Genomic DNA, 18,331 nt, shown 5'->3' on the forward strand with positions numbered 1-18,331 from the left:
GGGTCTTCATGACGACCGTGTCCAAGAAACTAATAGATTGCGGGTCAGTATGTGCTGTGAATTGTAAATCGGGGTCGACACTATTGATGTATAGCAAAAAGTTAGAGAATGTATTCTGGTCACCTTGCCATATGCAGAATATATCATCGATATATCTGTACCATGTTAGTACATGGGTCTGGAATAATGCATTTGAATAAATCCAGTCCTCTTCGAACTGTGCCATAAAGGCATTAGCGTAGGGTGGCGCCACGTGCGCGCCCATGGCGGTCCCTTTCTTTTGGATGTAGAAGTTGTCACCAAACATAAAGAAATTGTGTTGAAGTACAAATTCTAATAGTCGTATACAAAAGGTCTGTGCTATCGGGAGGAGTTCAGAACTACTTAGCAGTATTTTAACTGCTTGGATTCCTTTGTCGTGCGAGATGGAGGTATATAAGCTATTGACATCTAGTGTCACTAGCATACTATCTGGAGGTAGGTCCCGTAGATCTGAAATGATGGATAGGAATTGTGAAGTATCTAGTAGGAAGGAGCGTGTTTGTTTGATGAGTGGAGTTAGTATTTTTTCAAGAAATTTAGATAATGGTGAAAGTAGAGAATCAGTAGAGGCTACAATGGGCCTACCTGGTGGGTGGGTAAGGTTTTTATGGATTTTGGGCAGAATGTAAAACACAGGAAGAATGGGGTTGTTGTTGAGAAGAAAGGTATGTGTAGATTTATCAATAATGTTGAGTTGAAGCTGATGGTCTAGGAATGTGGTGATGTCCTTAGTGAGCTGAAAGGTAGGATTGTGTTGGACTTGCTCATAGGTGGTAGTGTCGGACAGTTGTCTCTGTATTTCTTGAATGTAGAGTAAAGTGTCCATTACAACTATGGCACCCCCTTTATCAGCTGGTTTGATCGTGATTGTTTTGTCTGTCTGTAATGTCTTCAGAGCCATATGTTCCTCACATCTTAAATTAGAGGGAACATGGAGTTCACCATTTTTCAAGGCAATAGTGCTGGATTTGATTTCACGATTTATGAGATCAATGAATGCTTCCACACCGTGGTATGTTTTGGGGGGCATATAGTTACTTTTATTTCTCAGGCCTAATGTTTTTTATTTATTTATGGCACAGTTCGAAGAGGACTGGATTTATTCAAATGCATTATTCCAGACCCATGTACTAACATGGTACAGATATATCGATGATATATTCTGCATATGGCAAGGTGACCAGAATACATTCTCTAACTTTTTGCTATACATCAATAGTGTCGACCCCGATTTACAATTCACAGCACATACTGACCCGCAATCTATTAGTTTCTTGGACACGGTCGTCATGAAGACCCCCACTGGTACACTGACCACAGATCTCTACTGCAAACCTACCGACCGGAACACTCTTCTACATTACTCCAGTTGCCACCCTCTTACCACTAAACAATCTCTACCCCGTTCGCAGTTCCAAAGGGTATCTAGAATTGTAAAGGACCCCATACTCCAGAAACAAAGATTACGAGAAATGTCCCAAAAATTTCAGGATAGAGGGTATCCACTTCCTCTACTCAAAAGAGAACAAACTTTTCCAATACGCCAGCACCCCCCCTCTAACACTACTCCATTACCACCCCGTCTTCCGCTAGTAGTAACATATCACCCTATCATGCCTAAAATTCAAACAATAATAAAAAAACATTGGTCGATCCTGAAAGAGTCATATCCAGATATTCCTGAATTTCAATTTCCAGTCCGTATGTGCTACAAAAGACCACAAAACTTAAGGGATAGACTAGTCAAGGCTGACATCGGTCCGTTAAAACCCTCTTTAAAACAAACTACACTGGCACCAACGAAAACAGGCACCTATCCATGTCTCAACTGCACCCAATGTAATAATGTCATCAGAGGCAATAGGATAATTCACCCCCATTCAGGCAAAATATACCACCCAAAAGGTTTTTACACATGTTCATCTTCACATGTCGTGTATCTGATCCGTTGCCCATGCGGCCTTGCATATGTGGGTGAAACTACCCAATGTGTACGGGACCGCATTTCCAAGCACAAATCGGACATCCGTTGTCGAAAAACCGAACTACCAATACCACAGCACTTCATTTCGGCCAACCACCAGATTAACCAAGTAAAGTTTCAAATCCTAGAACAAGTAGCATCGGCACGACGTGGAGGAAATAGGATAGCACGCCTTAAACAACGCGAGGCGTACTGGATCTACGAACTTAATACCTTGGCACCTCGCGGCCTAAATAGGGACTTCGATTTTTGCATTACTTGATCTTTTGTACCCTCTTACCTTGTAAATGACTACATCTTTGGATTACAATGTCCTTACCCTCATCCTATTATGTTCCCTTTACCGATGCTATGAACTATGATAACTCCATGCTCATATTATCTTATATTATCCTTTATGTTGAATGTATAACCAATATGGATTTCCAAATATTAATTGTCTTTCCCTCCCCTCCCCCTCTTTATTCCTTACAGGTGAAATGACCACTGTCAGACAGGTAGTAGTATGCCACTGGTAATATAATGTGATGCCATTATTAGAATACGTTATATTGATAGAGGTGCATACATATATATATATATATATATATAAATAGACTAGGAGGACGATCCATTATTTATCTTAGTAACTATCATATCTTACTACTATACTACTCTACTACACTTGAGTTCGATACCAACTGTTTCTGATAAGTGTAATATATAATGTATTATATATAACTTTCTTCCCAGTCTCTAATTACAAACCAGTACCTTTACCAGACTCGCTATTGCCATTACGCAAGCGCCCTTTCCCTATGCATAATTTCAGCCTGCCAGTGCCCTTTCTAGACCACAGCCTGCCGCTGCGCATGCGCCCGCTCCCGATACTGTTTACTAGCTCTTGCGCCTGACCATGACGTCATCTTACTGGCGCGAGTCACACAGCTCCACGCCATCCCCACCGTCCTTTTAAACCCAACAGGCGCGCAGCACACCCACACCATCCACCATTCTCCCTACTACAAAAACTAAGGTATGTATAGTCACTGAGACTAATTGCGGCTAATAGAGCTATGACTATGATTATGTTAGGTTATGGTAGTTAAGTATAGTCAATGTCCGTACATAGTAATTAATCTAACATAGTGAGTTTTCCTATGAACTACAGCCCTTACTGCTCTGGTGTCACTATTGTCCCGCACTATGCTCATTCCAACATGGCTATATATGTTCAAGATAACTTGTATAACAATTACCATCTAATAATATACTGTTTGGATTCCACAGATATTGCGCCTATATTGTGGCATCTCTACCTTGAGATCACTACTCCATTGTCTGAACGGTCTATCTGATGCTGCTGTCTCTATTTAAAATAGGCTGATTATCCATTTATATGTCAGATGCTGTATATCTGGATGTGGAAAACATGGATGTTTCTGGTCCATTTTGTATTCTCATATATAACAGACGTGTCTCTCCCCAAGTTATGTCATAACTATGAATTACATTGTCTACTAGATAACATGCTACTTATGAAATAACTCTTTCTATTACTGTATATATTAATGTAAATATGTACCTGTTTATACAATAGGCCGTGAACAAGGTCTGAGACTAGACCGAAACGTTGGCCAGTGGCTACTTTTGTGGATGGATATATAAAAAGAAAAAATATATATAAAAAAGATATGCAATAAAACAAGCAACTAAAAATAACTACAGAGTGCCGTGGTCTTTTGATGTAATTTGAATGTACCCTTACCACAGAGCACCTGCTACTCTTCAACACGGAGTGCCGCTGAACCCCCTTTTCCTTACCTGTTCCAAAGGCTCGAAGGGGGGGGGGGCACAACCCCCTTAAGACCACTGGTAGCTCCCACTCAGGGATTGGTCTCTGGATGCTGGGCCTAAGCCTCTGAGCACCTTTAAGGAACCTCTTGATTAGGGGGTCCTGAGAAATTGGTTTACCAAGGCATGCCGACAGGGCGGCAACATGAGCTCTCAGTGTAGATTGGTTTAGACCCCTGTCTAGGCCATCCTGCAGGAACTGAAGGAAATCAGAGAGAGGAGGATCTGAGGCAACTACCTCTCTAACCGTGCACCACCGCATAAATATCTTGAATATGCGGGAGTATTTCTGGTTCTTAGAATCCACCCTGGAGTGAGAGATTGTTCTCAGGACCTCCACCGAAAGTCCTCTAGCTTCTAGAAGGGACCGGTCAGTCTCCAGGCTGTCAGACTGAGCCTCCTCAGATCTAGACAGGGACCTGTGTCTTGGTACAATAGGTTCTTTATTAGGGGAAGTCTCCAATAATTGCCCTGGCTCATCTGCATGAGCTGGGTGAACCAAGACCTCTTCGGCCAGAATGGAATGATGGCTATCACTGAGGTCTGGTCTTGCTTGATCTTCATCAATACCCTTGGTATCATGGAAATTGGAGGGAACACATAAGCCAGCCTGAACCTCCATGTTATGGACAGAGCATCTATCGCTACCGGATTGTCCTCTTTGTACAGGGAGCAGAACCTGCCTACTTTGGCGTTCAAACGAGTTGCCATCAAATCGATCTCGGGAGTCCCCCAGCGTTGGACTATCCTGGAGAAGATGTTGTCGTTCAGGGACCACTCTCCCGGTACCGGGAGGCCCCGACTTAGACAATCTGCTACTATGTTGAGATCCCCTCTGATGTGGACTGCCACTAGATGAGATAGATTGCTCTCTGCCCAAGATAGAATTAATCCCACCTCCCTCAGGAGGGTCCGGGATCTCGTTCCTCCCTGTCTATTTAGATAAGCAACCACAGTTGTGTTGTCGGTCCATACTCTCACAGCCTGATTTTGGATGAGTGGAGAGAAATGATTGAGGGCTAACCTGACCACCCTCAACTCCCTCAGATTGGACGAGAGGAGTCTCTCCTGAGGATTCCAGGTATTCTGAACTGTATTGTGTCCCAGATGGGCTCCCTAGCCTAGAAGGGAGGCGTCCGTGGTCAAAATCAGATAATGATGTTGGGACAAAGGCTTTCCATCCACAAGGTTCTTCCACCACCTGAGGGAAGAACGGACTTTTACAGACAGGGAGTGAGTCCGATCTAGGTCCCTGGGTTTGCGACTCCAGACCGCTAAGACCTCTTCTTGTAGTGGGCGAAGATGCCACAAGGCCCAAGGCACTGCCTCTGCAGATGCTGACATGTGGCCTAACATCCTCATGAGAACCTGAATAGACACCCGTTTGGGGGATAGGAGGAACTCTGCAGCCTTTATTACTCTGTCTCTCCTCTGAGGAGACAGATATAGGGTCATTTGTTGTGAATCTATCACAAACCCCAGAAACCGCCTTGTGGTAGAGGGGACCAACTCTGACTTGTCCCAATTTCTGAGCCACCCCAGGTTCTGCAGAGTGTAGAGAGCTTGTTGAAGCTGGACTTGTAAGACGTCTGCGGGCGCGGCTTTTAAAAGCCAATCGTCTAAATAAGGCCTAGAAGTCTTAAGTGGGCGACCACAGGAGCCACAACCTTTGTGAAGGTGTGCGGCGCAGAGGAGATGCCGAAAGGCAACACAGCAAACTGGTAGTGCTTCACTACCTCTTTTATGAAAACAGCAACTCTGAGATATTTCCTATGGGCCGGATAGATAGGAACATGAAGGTAAGCATCCTTCAGATCTATCGTTACCATCGCGTCTGCAGGGTTCAGGATGTTTAGGACTGAGCGAATGGTTTCCATCCGGAAACGCTTCTTTCTGATAAACCGATTTAGGTAACGCAGATCGATAATCATGCGCCAGTCTCCTGACGGCTTTGGGACGAGAAAAATGGGAGAATATACTCCCTGACCGAGCTCGCGAGGGGGAACCTCCTCTAACGCCCCCTTCACTATGTACTGGAGTACAGAGTCCTCCAGAACCAGCTGCCTGCTGGGTGTTAAACGCCCTGTAAGTACGAACCTTTCCTGAGGTTGGGAAATAAAGTCGATCCTGTATCCGGCCGTGATGACCTGCAACACCCATGCTACCAACGCCACATCCTCGGACATCGGAACAGGCCCAGGAGAGGCCTGCCTAGGTCTTTTATTAGAGACCGCCCCCTTGATCTCCGTGATGGAGGTGTCCATGAACTCCTTCATCCACGAGAACATCTCCACGACAGTAGGCTCAGGATTGGTCGGCCTGGGATGACAGCCTGGACATCGATGAAACTTGTAGAAGTCTGGCAACGGGGTACCACAACCGGAACAAGTCAAATGTATTTGCTTGTGAGCAGACTTTCCTAAGAAAGAAATAAGCACTATTAAAATTGTTCCAAATCAAAAGGGTCTGCACCAGACGTCAATCTTACCGTGAGAAGGAGACGTCATATTGAAAACCTGACCCACAGGACAGAAAAAAAGCAACTGGTCCTGTTGGGGACGGACTATATAAGGGGGGGGGGGGAATTTATTAACTAATTATTGATGATGCAGAATTTTATTCTACAAAAATTCTGCCTGTCCTGACCAGCTTCACAGGGGCAAATACCCCACTTGTGCTGCTGGTTAGGACGAAAGGGAAATGTCTAATGCTAACCGGATCTTTTCTTTCTTACACTCCCTTCCAACATCTAACGGCACCTTTGATTTCACACCCTTTGAATGCTCTGTAACTTATTCTTTGTACAAACAAGGTCTATTATCTAGGATTTATGGGACACTTAATGGTGTAGCAGAGGTATCTAAACTACCATATATAATAGCATGGGAGAAGGATTTGGGGGTAGAATACTCAGCTTGTAAGGGGTACCAGTGCTCCCAGACTGTCGCTAAGGGATCTTGGCAAACCACTCTAGCAGAAACACCAATAAAGAGATTACATAGGACATACATGGTCCCAGCTAGATTACAACGCATATACCCTGAGGTCTCTTCAAGGTGCTTCCGTGAATGCGATGAGGAGGGCCCAATGTTACACATATGGTGGGCCTGTCCAATTATTAGGAGATTCTGGAGCTGAATCTGCACTCTACTATCATCAGTGTTGGGATGCCTCTATCCCACATCGCTACCCTTATGCCTGCTGGGGGACAAACCCTTTTGGTTAACATATGCTAAATTTAAGCTATCACAGTATATACTTTTAGCAGCTAGAATCCATGTAACTTTCAAATCGCGTTTAGCTTCACTTAGTTTCCAGGCAGTACTGGACAGAGTCAATAGGATACTTCTATATGAACGGCATAATGCCATCCGCACAGATACCTTTGCGGCTTTTGAGAAGTTCTGGGAGCCCTGGTTGTCCTCCTCCCATTCTCCTGATCTCCGCTATTGTATTACCTTATAACTTGCACCCTTTTTTATGATGCCATTTTACCATCTACATATACTAGCCCTGACTGATGACTTGCATAAATACAGAACCCCGTTACCTGTTCATGTACCTATATTTGTACTGTTAGTGGAATGTTGCCGAATAATTTTACTTTTTCTTTTTGTATTGTTTCATTTTCTTTTATTATACACTTTGATGATTCCAATGTGACATCATTAGCTCTATTGTCTTAAAACCTCAATAAATAACCTTTGAAACTAAAATTATTTTTTGATCTTGTAACATTTCCCATATTCAAAAATATAATTTTCAAACAGCTTTTCTCCTGTGTGAATTCTCTGATGCTAAAGTTTCTCTTTAGTAGTAAAAAAATTCTCACACTCTGAGCTTCTATCCTGTGTGAATTATTATGTTTAACAAGTTCTGATTTTGTCATAAAACATTTCCGACATTCTGAACATGAATATGGCCTCTCTCTCCTGTGTGAATTCTTTTATGTTGAAGAAGATTTGATTTACCTATAAAACATTTCCCACATTCTGAACATAAATATGGCTTCTCTCCTGTGTGAATTCTATTATGTTTAACAAGAACCGATTTTGTTATAAAACATTTCTTACATTCTGAACATGAATATCGCCTCTCTCCTGTGTGAATTCTCTCATGTTTAACAAGATCTGATTTATCTCTAAAACATTTCCCACATTCTGAACATGAATATGGTTTCTCTCCTGTGTGAATTCTCTTATGCGTAACAAGTTTTGATTTATCTATAAAACATTTCCCACATTCTGAACATGAATATGGTTTCTCTCCTGTGTGAATTTTCTCATGTTTAACAAGATATGATTTATGTGTAAAACATTTCCCACATTCTGAACATGAATATGGTTTCTCTCCTATGTGAATTTTCTCATGTTTAACAAGAATTGATTTATTTGTAAAACATTTCCCACATTCTGAACATGAATATGGCCTTTCTCCTGTGTGAATTTTCTCATGTTTAACAAGAATTGATTTAATTGTAAAACATTTCCCACATTCTGAACAAGAATATGGTTTCTCTCCTGTGTGAATTCTCTTATGTGTAACAAGTTTTGCTTTAACTCTAAAACATTTCTCACATTCTGAACATGAATATGGCTTCTCTCCAGTATGAATTCTTGAATGTCCAGCAAGACTTGATTTATTTGTAAAACATTTTCCACATTCAGAACATGAATATGGCTTCTCTCCAGTATGAATTCTTGCATGTTCAGCAAGACTAGATTTATTTGAAAAACATTTCCCACATTCAGAACATGAATATGGCTTCTCTCCTGTGTGAATTCTATTATGTTTAACAAGATATGATTTATTTGTATAACGTTTCCCACATTCTGAACATGAATATGGCTTCTCTCCTGTATGAATTTTCTTATGTTGAAGAAGATCTGATTTACCTATAAAACATTTCCCACATTCTAAACATAAATATGGCTTCTCTCCTGTGTGAATTCTATTATGTTTAACAAGATCTGATTTTGTCGTACAACATTTCCCACATTCTGAACATGAATATGGCTTCTCTCCTGTATGAATTTTCTTATGTTGAAGAAGATTTGATTGATCTGCAAAACATTTCCCACATTCTGAACATAAATATGGCTTCTCTCCTGTGTGAATTCTATTATGTTTAACAAGATACGATTTTGTCAAAAAACATTTCCCACATTCTGAACATGAATATGGTTTCTCTCCTGTGTGACTTCTCCTATGTATAAGAAGATTTGATTTATGTGTAAAACATTTCCCACATTCTGAACATAAATATGGTTTCTCTCCTGTGTGACGTCTCTCATGTATAACAAGATCTGATTTACTTGTAAAGCATTTCCCACATTCCTGCTCTGCTGTGTGAATTCTTCTGTGTGTAGAAAGTCTTGATCGTTCTGTACACTCTTTACCACCCTGAAACCTTTTATCCTCTTTCTGACCTGTATTTGTGTTAACAATCTGTAATTGGTCAGGGGAAGGTTCCTCATGATGAGGGGGATTATAGAATAGTTCTGTTCTGTGAAGTTCTGGGTGTACATTAATTTTAATTAGGTTTTCTCCTGAAGAGCACTGCAGGACATCTTCATCTTCTTCTTTATAATTTAGTGATAATACAATACTGCCCTTAATATGTTTACTGGAATTTTCTGTGAAAATAAAAATTGGAATTTGTAATTATTTTTCAAACTATGCAGTGGACAAACCTATAACATTCCTATTAGGTTATTATTGGATATATGGTATAAACCAGCTCTGCCTCTAATGCCACCAGATGTAAGGTAGGTATCCTATAAGTCAGTGTCCGACATTTTAAACAGGTCTTGAGGCCTAACTTGGATAATGATTAAGTCAGTACCTGCTGCTGTAAAACACACACTGCTCAGTACAAGATGCAGTCTCCCAGGTTCTGCAGTGAGAGATCCTCCTTCCTCCAGCAGCAGGTTCAGTGTGTAACTACAGCTCCTAATTCCTTCTACTGTTATTTTACTGCAACCTGGACTAAGCTTGTGTAAGACAGCAGCAGCGGGGGCGGAGGTACACTGAAAGGAGCATCTCACTTCAGGAACAGAAAGACACTGGGAAGGCACAGAGTGAGAAACAAAAATGGAAAATCACTATGACCTCTAAGGGTTAAGACTCTGATCATCTAAAAGTCTGGTCATGAACACCATCTGCATTTAACAAAATAATGTGCCACGAGGTAAAGCACACATCTCAGTCTAAGTGTATGGACATGACAATGTGGTCTGTATAGCCTAATGGCCACACAGTCCCAAGATCTCAGGTTTATAAATATCTTCAGGATGCAGTGGAATAGTCGGAGTGATGTCATCAATCAGAACCTGTAATAAAGGTCTCCAGCACCTTGTTGGGTCCATTACACTAAGAATGCAGGATGTTCTAAGGGGAACGAGGGTCCTATCAAGAATTAAGATGGTGGAGATAATGAAGTGTCCTGTGAGTGCAGGTAATCATCACTGAGACGTCTGTGTCTGTACAATAATCACATGTGACAGCGGAGCTTCCTGATCATCATGGAGCTGAGGACAGGAGTGCACCGAAAGGAAGGAAAAAACATGACAACCAAACAGATTTAACCACTTAATGACTAGGCTGGTTGTCATTAAATAACCTTTTTTTATATTCTCATTGTTATATTTCAAGACATAAAACTTTTATATTTTTGTCTGTGGCCGTACGAGGACTTGTGTTTTGTGACAGGAGTTGTACATTTCAATGGAACCATTTACTTGTAATTTATTGTTTTGCTTTTATTTTTTATAACAACATAAAAATCCCCAGAAATTGTCTCATTTTGTTTCTTTTTTTTGCTGTTTTCTTTGGCGTGTTTAAAGAAATAAGTGTCACATTCTGTCTAAGGGGTCGGGGCAACACAGAGGGGAAGTCACATGGTCGACAGATGTCAGCTGGATAAGGGGAAGACTTCATCAGAATCACATTCTCCATTCATGATTCCATACCTGTGGTGACATCTCCTGGAATGTCCTCCTCCACCTCACTCTTACACGGGGGATCGCCCATCATCCTCTCTTCTTCATCCTCCACTTTAATATCAGTCAGATCTTCCCCCTGATTTGTCATCTGTAACAAGTCAGTACAATACAGCAGACAGGTGGGAAATCTAACAGATACACATAAGAGACCCCCACCATCTATGACCCCTCTATGACTGCAGGACCCCCCTATATAGATGTGTATAAGGCTCAGCTCCATCTACCTGAGGGTTCTCTGGGACCTTCTCCTCTGGACAGTCCTGGGCATACAGAGGACGGGGACATCTCTCTGGTGGATTTCTCCTCCTGAATCCATCTGTGGAGAGACAAGCACACAGTGACTGAATACATGGCCTCCTGTAGATCTGTCTATAGATCAGACTCTTCTCTCAGCTCCTTCACTTCTAGGTATAGTTATCGTGGGAAATAACAATATTCTGCTCCTCACCACCTGTGCTGAGATGCCCACAATGGGCCCCTGAGCATCTGAAAAGGAGCAATGGTAGAATAAACATGATCTGAAGAATCACATTACATCATGTGGATGGCAAAGTGCATGTGCGTGCCACGTACCTGGGGGACAGATAGCACTATGGGAAGTAGACAAGCTGGTGAGGGCAGTATGATGCTCTGCATGTTCTTCTAAAAAACCTTGTCTCCTGGCATCATGTGGATGTGACATGTACCGCCAAGTACCACCCTTCATGGCAGTAGTGCCCCCTAATAGCGTTGCCCTCTTTCAGCAGGATAATGTCAGGATACACTGCAAAAACTGCCCAGGACTGAGGAACATCACAAAGAGATGAAGGTGATGACCCGTCTCCAGATGCCCAGATCTCAAGTTGATCGTCATTTGTGGGATGTGCTGGAAAATGTCCGATCCATGGAGAATGCACTGACCAACTTATGGGACTTGCTTTAGAGATACTGGTATCCCATTGTCTGAAGACATGGGCTATGATCACTGAAGGAACGTGAGGAGAATGGCTCTAAACTCCCTCCCATGGTGAGAATCCTCCTCCTGAGCCGTATTCTACCTCCCCTGAAGTGGGAAAGATGCAGGTAGCTCCCATCCTGACCGACTTGTATCTGAGGCAGTTACTATTGGATTCTTTTACCCATTGACCTCCGTTCTGTCTATTACACCTTTTGTTATGTCCTGTTCGCCATAATGTCTCTTTACTGTGAGGGGCACTGATGGCGGTTGTGCAGGGGAAGGAGTCGCACCATTTGGGGGAATGTATTAAGACTGGAGCTTCTTACTCCAGTGTAACTAGTGAACCCGCTGGAGTACGATGCCCCCGGATTATGAAGAGGTAATGATTCTGGAGCATCTTCAGGAGTTCTTTGTGGCTGAATCTAGGGCTGCTCAGGACCTGGAGATGATTTCTGGTCTAACATGCATCAGTTTTCTGTAGAGATGTTGGTTCAGGGGAAACACAGGTGGCGCCACTGAGCGACTGCAGGTCTGAGACAAGCCGGAGAGGGAGCACCATAAGAGAATTACAAAACTGCAGCTGAGTTACATCTCACCACCTCAGACATGTTGCAGTATCTTCTGGATGGGTCATCAGTATCTGATCAGTGAGGATCTGACACCCGGGACCCTTGTAGAGTAACCTAAGCCACTGGTCATGTTCATCGGTCACATGGCCTAGGAGCTCCGTCCTATTGAAGTGAATGAGGCTGAGCTGTGATACCAAGCACAACCACTATACAATGTGCAGCGCTGTGCTGGGTGAGCTCTGCGGAGGCTGCGGTGGTGATAGGAGCGTCGCTGCCTCCTCAAATAGCTGATCGGTGAGGGTCCCCGGGGTCTGACCCCCGCTGATCCGACACTGATGACCTATAGTGAGGATAGGTCATCAGTATAAAAATGTCAGAAAACCCCTTCAAATGTACAGAAGACTTGCAGCTCCATAATTCAGATCCCGGAGGTTCCTCTTTCCTGGCCAGTATGGAGACAGTCCATGGTGTGGTCATGGACATCAAGGTGAGACATGGTGATCACTCTCATCAGTGATCAGATATAACCCAGGCCTAGGAGTATAAACATAACATCATATAAACTGCCACCAATAGTCGGATCTCCTCAGATGTTCTGCGAGCTGTTGTGTTGTGGTCACTATAGGAAACATAAACCGTCCTCTCAGCTAATGTGCTCCATAGTATGGAGACGCTGAATCCTGACATCTCACCACCTGACAATGGCCCCCAGGTCTCCGATCTTAGCGCCAGGTCACTGGACTGACCCCAGCATGGAGTTACAGCGCAGTGATGATAGGTTCTGAGACCGAGCAGAACCCGAGCTTCTCCACACTCATGTAGAGAGGACCTGGCCGCTCCTTATAGAAGCCCCTGGACTGCCCCCTGCAGGTCACTGCTGAATAGCTGGGGGCTGTTACCATAGTAACACATGGCACCGGGGTTCTGTGCACCACGTGTTACTATAGGACTGTAGCACTGACACCTCTGTCTTCTCCAAGTACTGCAGATGCCGTGTATTATAGAGCAGCCATCTATTGTGGGGGTGGGGGAGGGCAGAGATCGTCAGTGTAAGGCCTTGTTCACACCACGTCTGTACATGTCACTGCACACACGTGTATACACTGCACATGACGGCTCTTACCTTGTGATATAAGAGGCTGGTGCTCCTCCATTACATGTCACTGCACACACGTGTATACACTGCACATGACGGCTCTTACCTTGTGATATAAGAGGCTGGTGCTCCTCTATTACATGTCACTGCACACACGTGTATACACTGCACATGACGGCTCTTACCTTGCGATATAAGAGGCTGGAGCTTCTCCATCACATGTCACTGCACACACGTGTATACACTGCACATGACGGCTCTTACCTTGTGATATAAGAGGCTGGTGCTCCTCCATTACATGTCACTGCACACACGTGTATACACTGCACATGGCGGCTCTTACCCTGTGATATAAGAGGCTGGTGCTCCTCCATTACATGTCACTGCACAGACGTGTATACACTGCACATGACGGCTCTTACCTTGTGATATAAGAGGCGGGTGTTCCTCCATTACATGTCACTGCACACACGTGTATACACTGCACATGACGGCTCTTACCCTGTGATATAGGAGGCTGGTGCTCCTCCATTACATGTCACTGCACACACGTGTATACACTGCACATGACGGCTCTTACCCTGTGATATAAGAGGCTGGTGGTCCTCCATTACATGTCACTGCACACACATGTATACACTGCACATGACGGCTCTTACCTTGTGATATTAGAGGCTGGTGCTCCTCCATTACATGTCACTGCACACACATGTATACACTGCACATGACGGCTGGCTGGTGCTCCTCCATTACATGTCACTGCACACACGTGTATACACTGCACATGACGGCTCTTACCTTGTGATATAAGAGGCTAATGCTCCTCCATTACATGTCACTGCACACACGTGTATACACTGCACATGACGGCTCTTACCTTGTGATATAAGAGGCTGGTGCTCCTCCACTACATGTCACTGCACACACGTGTATACACTGCACATGACGGCTCTTACCCTGTGATATAAGAGGCTGGTGCTCCTCCATTACATGTCACTGCACACACGTGTATACACTGCACATGACGGCTCTTACCTTGTGATATAAGAGGCTGGTGCTCCTCCATCATTACATGTCACTGCACACACGTGTACACACTGCACATGACGGGTCTTACCTTGTGATATAAGAGGCTGGTGCTCCTCCATTACATATCACTGCACACACGTGTACACACTGCACATGACGGCTCTTACCTTGTGATATAAGAGGCTGGTGCTCCTCCATTACGTGTCACTGCACACACGTGTATACACTGCACATGACGGCTCTTACCTTGTGATATAAGAGGCTGGTGCTCCTCCATCATGGCCTCCTTGTACAGATCCTTGTGTCCTTCTATATACTCCCACTCCTCCATGGAGAAATAGACAGTGACGTCCTGACACCTTATAGGAACCTGACAACACAATGACACCGTCATCACCCAGACCCCTCCAGTGCTGTTACTGGAGAATTTCCCAGCATTCCCAGCAGTGTCACCTCTCCAGTCAGCAGCTCCATCATCTTGTGGGTGAGCTCTAGGACCTTCTGCTCATGTATCAGGGGGTGAGGCTCTGTGATGGGGTGAGGGGTCCTGCTCCGCCCTCCTGACTCCTGGAGATGGATGATGGGAGTCACACAGTCCCCCGATGTCTTCTTCACTATTGTGTACTCCTGTGGATGGAGAGAGACACTTAGGGAATAAACCCTTCAGGGGCCATGTGCTCTCCTCCGGCCCTCTCCTCCTGGGTACAACGTGCCTACTTACCTTCTCATGGCTCCTACAACATGACTATTGGTCACATGACACATCACTCACCATATTGGGGGCTGATCTTCAGGTTCTCCATCACTTGGAAGGTCTGGAGGCCGTTCTCCAGGACCCTGGACTCTTCCTATCACTTCCTATGATGGATTCTCCTTCCCGAATACAATACAGAGGAGAGAAATCTAGAAAAGTTTACCTCTCCGCTCAGCAGGGAGATGATCTCCAAGGTGAGGTCTAATATTCTTCTGCTGATCTCCTTCCTGTCCATCCTTGGTGGTCGTTCAGGAGAAGAGGAGAGAACTGGAGGAGCTGGAGGCTTCTAGTACTGCAGGCGCCTTTATGAGAAGAGGAGAGGAAATCATCCAGGGGACAAGACCAGATGTCACCTCCAGAACCGCACTTCCTGAGCCTGGAGGGGCCCCGCTTCTCAGAGCCCCCACCACATGGATTCCAGGGGCCCCAACATGGAGATCTCTGGTGGCTCCACAGGAGATAAATGTCTGATAGATGCAGGTCCCACCTCTGGGCTGTGCTCAGCTGTGTCCAGAACTCCTAGAGAAGAGACTGGAGAGAGCTGAGCTCAGGCCGGGCCCCGCTCCATTCATTCTCCTCCTGGAGGCAGGGGCCCCTCACCAGGACAACCAGGGGCCAGTGAATGATGACAACCCCCACTATCCCCACTACTCCTCCCCCATCATACTAAGCTGAGGAGCGGAGAAGGATTCCTTGTGTGTAATGGAGGAGAATCTCCAGAGGTGACATGTCTGAGCTCTCCACCACACTGTCTCCTCACAGCTCATCTTACCTGCAGGCTGGAGGAATGGCTGATACCAGAGAGAACAAGAGCCCTGACTACCGACCAGGACCTGCCCAGTATCTGCTGCACTGCCAGAGCTGAAGGACCTGGGGTGACGTCACCGTCATGTGATCTGTACAGGGGGCGGGGCTCAGCAGTTGTGAGTATAAGAGGTGGTGAAGGACCTGCCCAGTATCTGCTGCTGTGGATGCTAGAGTGGAGTTGTTAGAAGGAGGTCTGTGATGTCACTGGTCACATGACAAACCCAGCAGCTTGTGGAAGGAGGAGGGGCTGTGTGTAAGGAGCCCAGTGAGGGGGGATGTGCTGCAGTCCTGGAGGACACAGAGCTTCATGAGGGGCGGCATATGGAGCTCATATATGAGGGGCAGGTGGAGGAGCACTCAGGGGCCGTGGGGTTAATGGAGTGGAACCTGGTGCCATTATGGGGTTTATAGTACAGATCCGGGTGTATTCTGGGGACATGAGGGTGCAGAACCGAGGGTGGGGACCTTTATGGGGTGTAAATCTGTGAGGGGGGGCATGAGGTGTATTCTTGGGTCATGAGTGGCAGATTTTCGGTGAGGGTCTTCATGGGAAGTATGGTGTGATGTCAGTGGTCACTTGACTTCGCTGCTACTCATGTTGGGAAGAGCTATGGGTAGCGGGCACAGATGGTGAACTATTGGCGGGGGGGGGAATACTGTCGGTACCTTGGGAACAGTTCGCCGGAGAGGCACGAGGAGAAGGAGGAAAACACTAGTACCTGGGCATGCGCAGTCATGCAAGATACACACATAGATGCTGAATGTTCCGACATGCGGAGTGGTATAAATGATGCCTCCGAGAGAAGAAGTTCTAACGCATGCGCAGAACAACCTATATCGACCGAGTCTAATGGTTAGCGCAAGCGCAGTGAAGTTATGTATCTGTCCGTCCGTCCTCACCTTGTGAAGCGCAGGTGAGCGTGCAACAGAGACGCACCGGACCGGGCCACCTCTAAGCTAATACTATATAATAGTGCCATGGTAAGTAGGAAATCTATAATTGTAGATAGCGCGCATGCGCAAATAAATGAGGGGAACGGGTCTTCAATATAAGTACCCGGGCATGTGCAATACAGGATTGCAGATCGGAAGAGATGCATGGTGACGCGCAAGCACAGGAAACAAAATACGAGCTGACAAGCTGACGGGAGGTCCTGTTGGAAAGAACCCTTGAGGTAGCGCATTGTGATTGGACGGACGCTCGTAGATAGAAGTAAAAGCAGCACACATTGGACAGCGGAGATGTGACGCATACAGGGAGGTTTCAAAAGCCAGGTCCCGCCCCCTCTCACAGTTCACTGCCCAAACCCTGAAGACGCCAAGTGCTTGGCGAAACATGTCTGGGGGCAGAGAGTGATACATGTTTACTTTTTAGCCAGCTGATGTCCTCCTAATAAGTTCAGCTAGGAATGCACAATGAGTGAATGGTGAACACTAGGAGAGCTGCTACCACTAGTGTTGAGCGAACTTCTGTTTTAAGTTCGGCGTCTAAAGTTCGGCTTCCGGTTAGCGGAGGATTCCGTTGTGGTCCGTGGTAGCGGAATCAATAATGGCCGATTATTGATTCCGCTACCACGGACCACAACGGAATTTGGAATCCATATCGGGATCCTCCGCTAACCGGAAGCCGAACTTTAGACGCCGAACTTAAAACAGAAGTTCGCTCAACACTAGCTACCACCTGTGGGTAGTGTACTGTGATACTAACAGTGCACACCAAATAGAGTCTGGAGGTCCAGCATGCAGAGTGTGGAGCTAGCTAAGCAGCCTTCAGTCTAGGCTGGATCTCCAGTGAGACCACAGTTATAACAAGACTATTACTAGTCATAGTGCAGACACGGCTGACAGTTTTAATAGTGTGTAAGTTCGTATCAGTGATTTATTTTAAGGATAAACAATAAATGTTAAATTTTAGACACCTTAATAACACGTGTCAACCTAGAGACAATTATTGGTCCTAGTGACCAACTGTAAATATCTTCAGTTCGCCGGAGAGGCCCGAGCAGCGGTCGGTGGGTGTGGGGTGCAGACAATGATCTATATCTTATGTCAGGTCCGTGTGAGAGATTGTGCGTTTTGTAGGACACCTGATCAGACAGTAGGACTTGGGGGAGCAGTGTAGCTAGATGGGGTGACCTGGGGTACAGTACCTGGTCTCGGGGCATATGGGGTCAGCAGGGAGAATTGTGTGGGAGCCATTAAGATCAGACAAGAAGATCAGTTGTCACGAGTGCGGTGACACGTGGGGAGTCCGGGCTCTGTGGGAGTGTGTGTGG

The 18,331-nt window shown here is 45.2% G+C and overlaps 1 protein-coding gene across 1 annotated transcript in view; it reads right to left on the reverse strand.

Moving 5' to 3' along the window:
* Positions 1-7,485: 7,485 nt before the first annotated feature.
* Positions 7,486-18,331, reverse strand: part of LOC120991132 (gastrula zinc finger protein XlCGF26.1-like) — a 57,674-nt gene continuing 46,828 nt past the window's right edge. The window contains exon 4 of the mRNA XM_040420030.1: positions 7,486-9,173. Coding sequence (XP_040275964.1) covers positions 7,745-9,173 — 1,429 coding nt within the window. The 3' untranslated portion in view covers positions 7,486-7,744. The remainder of the gene's footprint in view (positions 9,174-18,331) is intronic.

The sequence above is a fragment of the Bufo bufo genome, chromosome 2 (assembly GCF_905171765.1).
Source record: "Bufo bufo chromosome 2, aBufBuf1.1, whole genome shotgun sequence".
Taxonomy (NCBI): domain Eukaryota; kingdom Metazoa; phylum Chordata; class Amphibia; order Anura; family Bufonidae; genus Bufo; species Bufo bufo.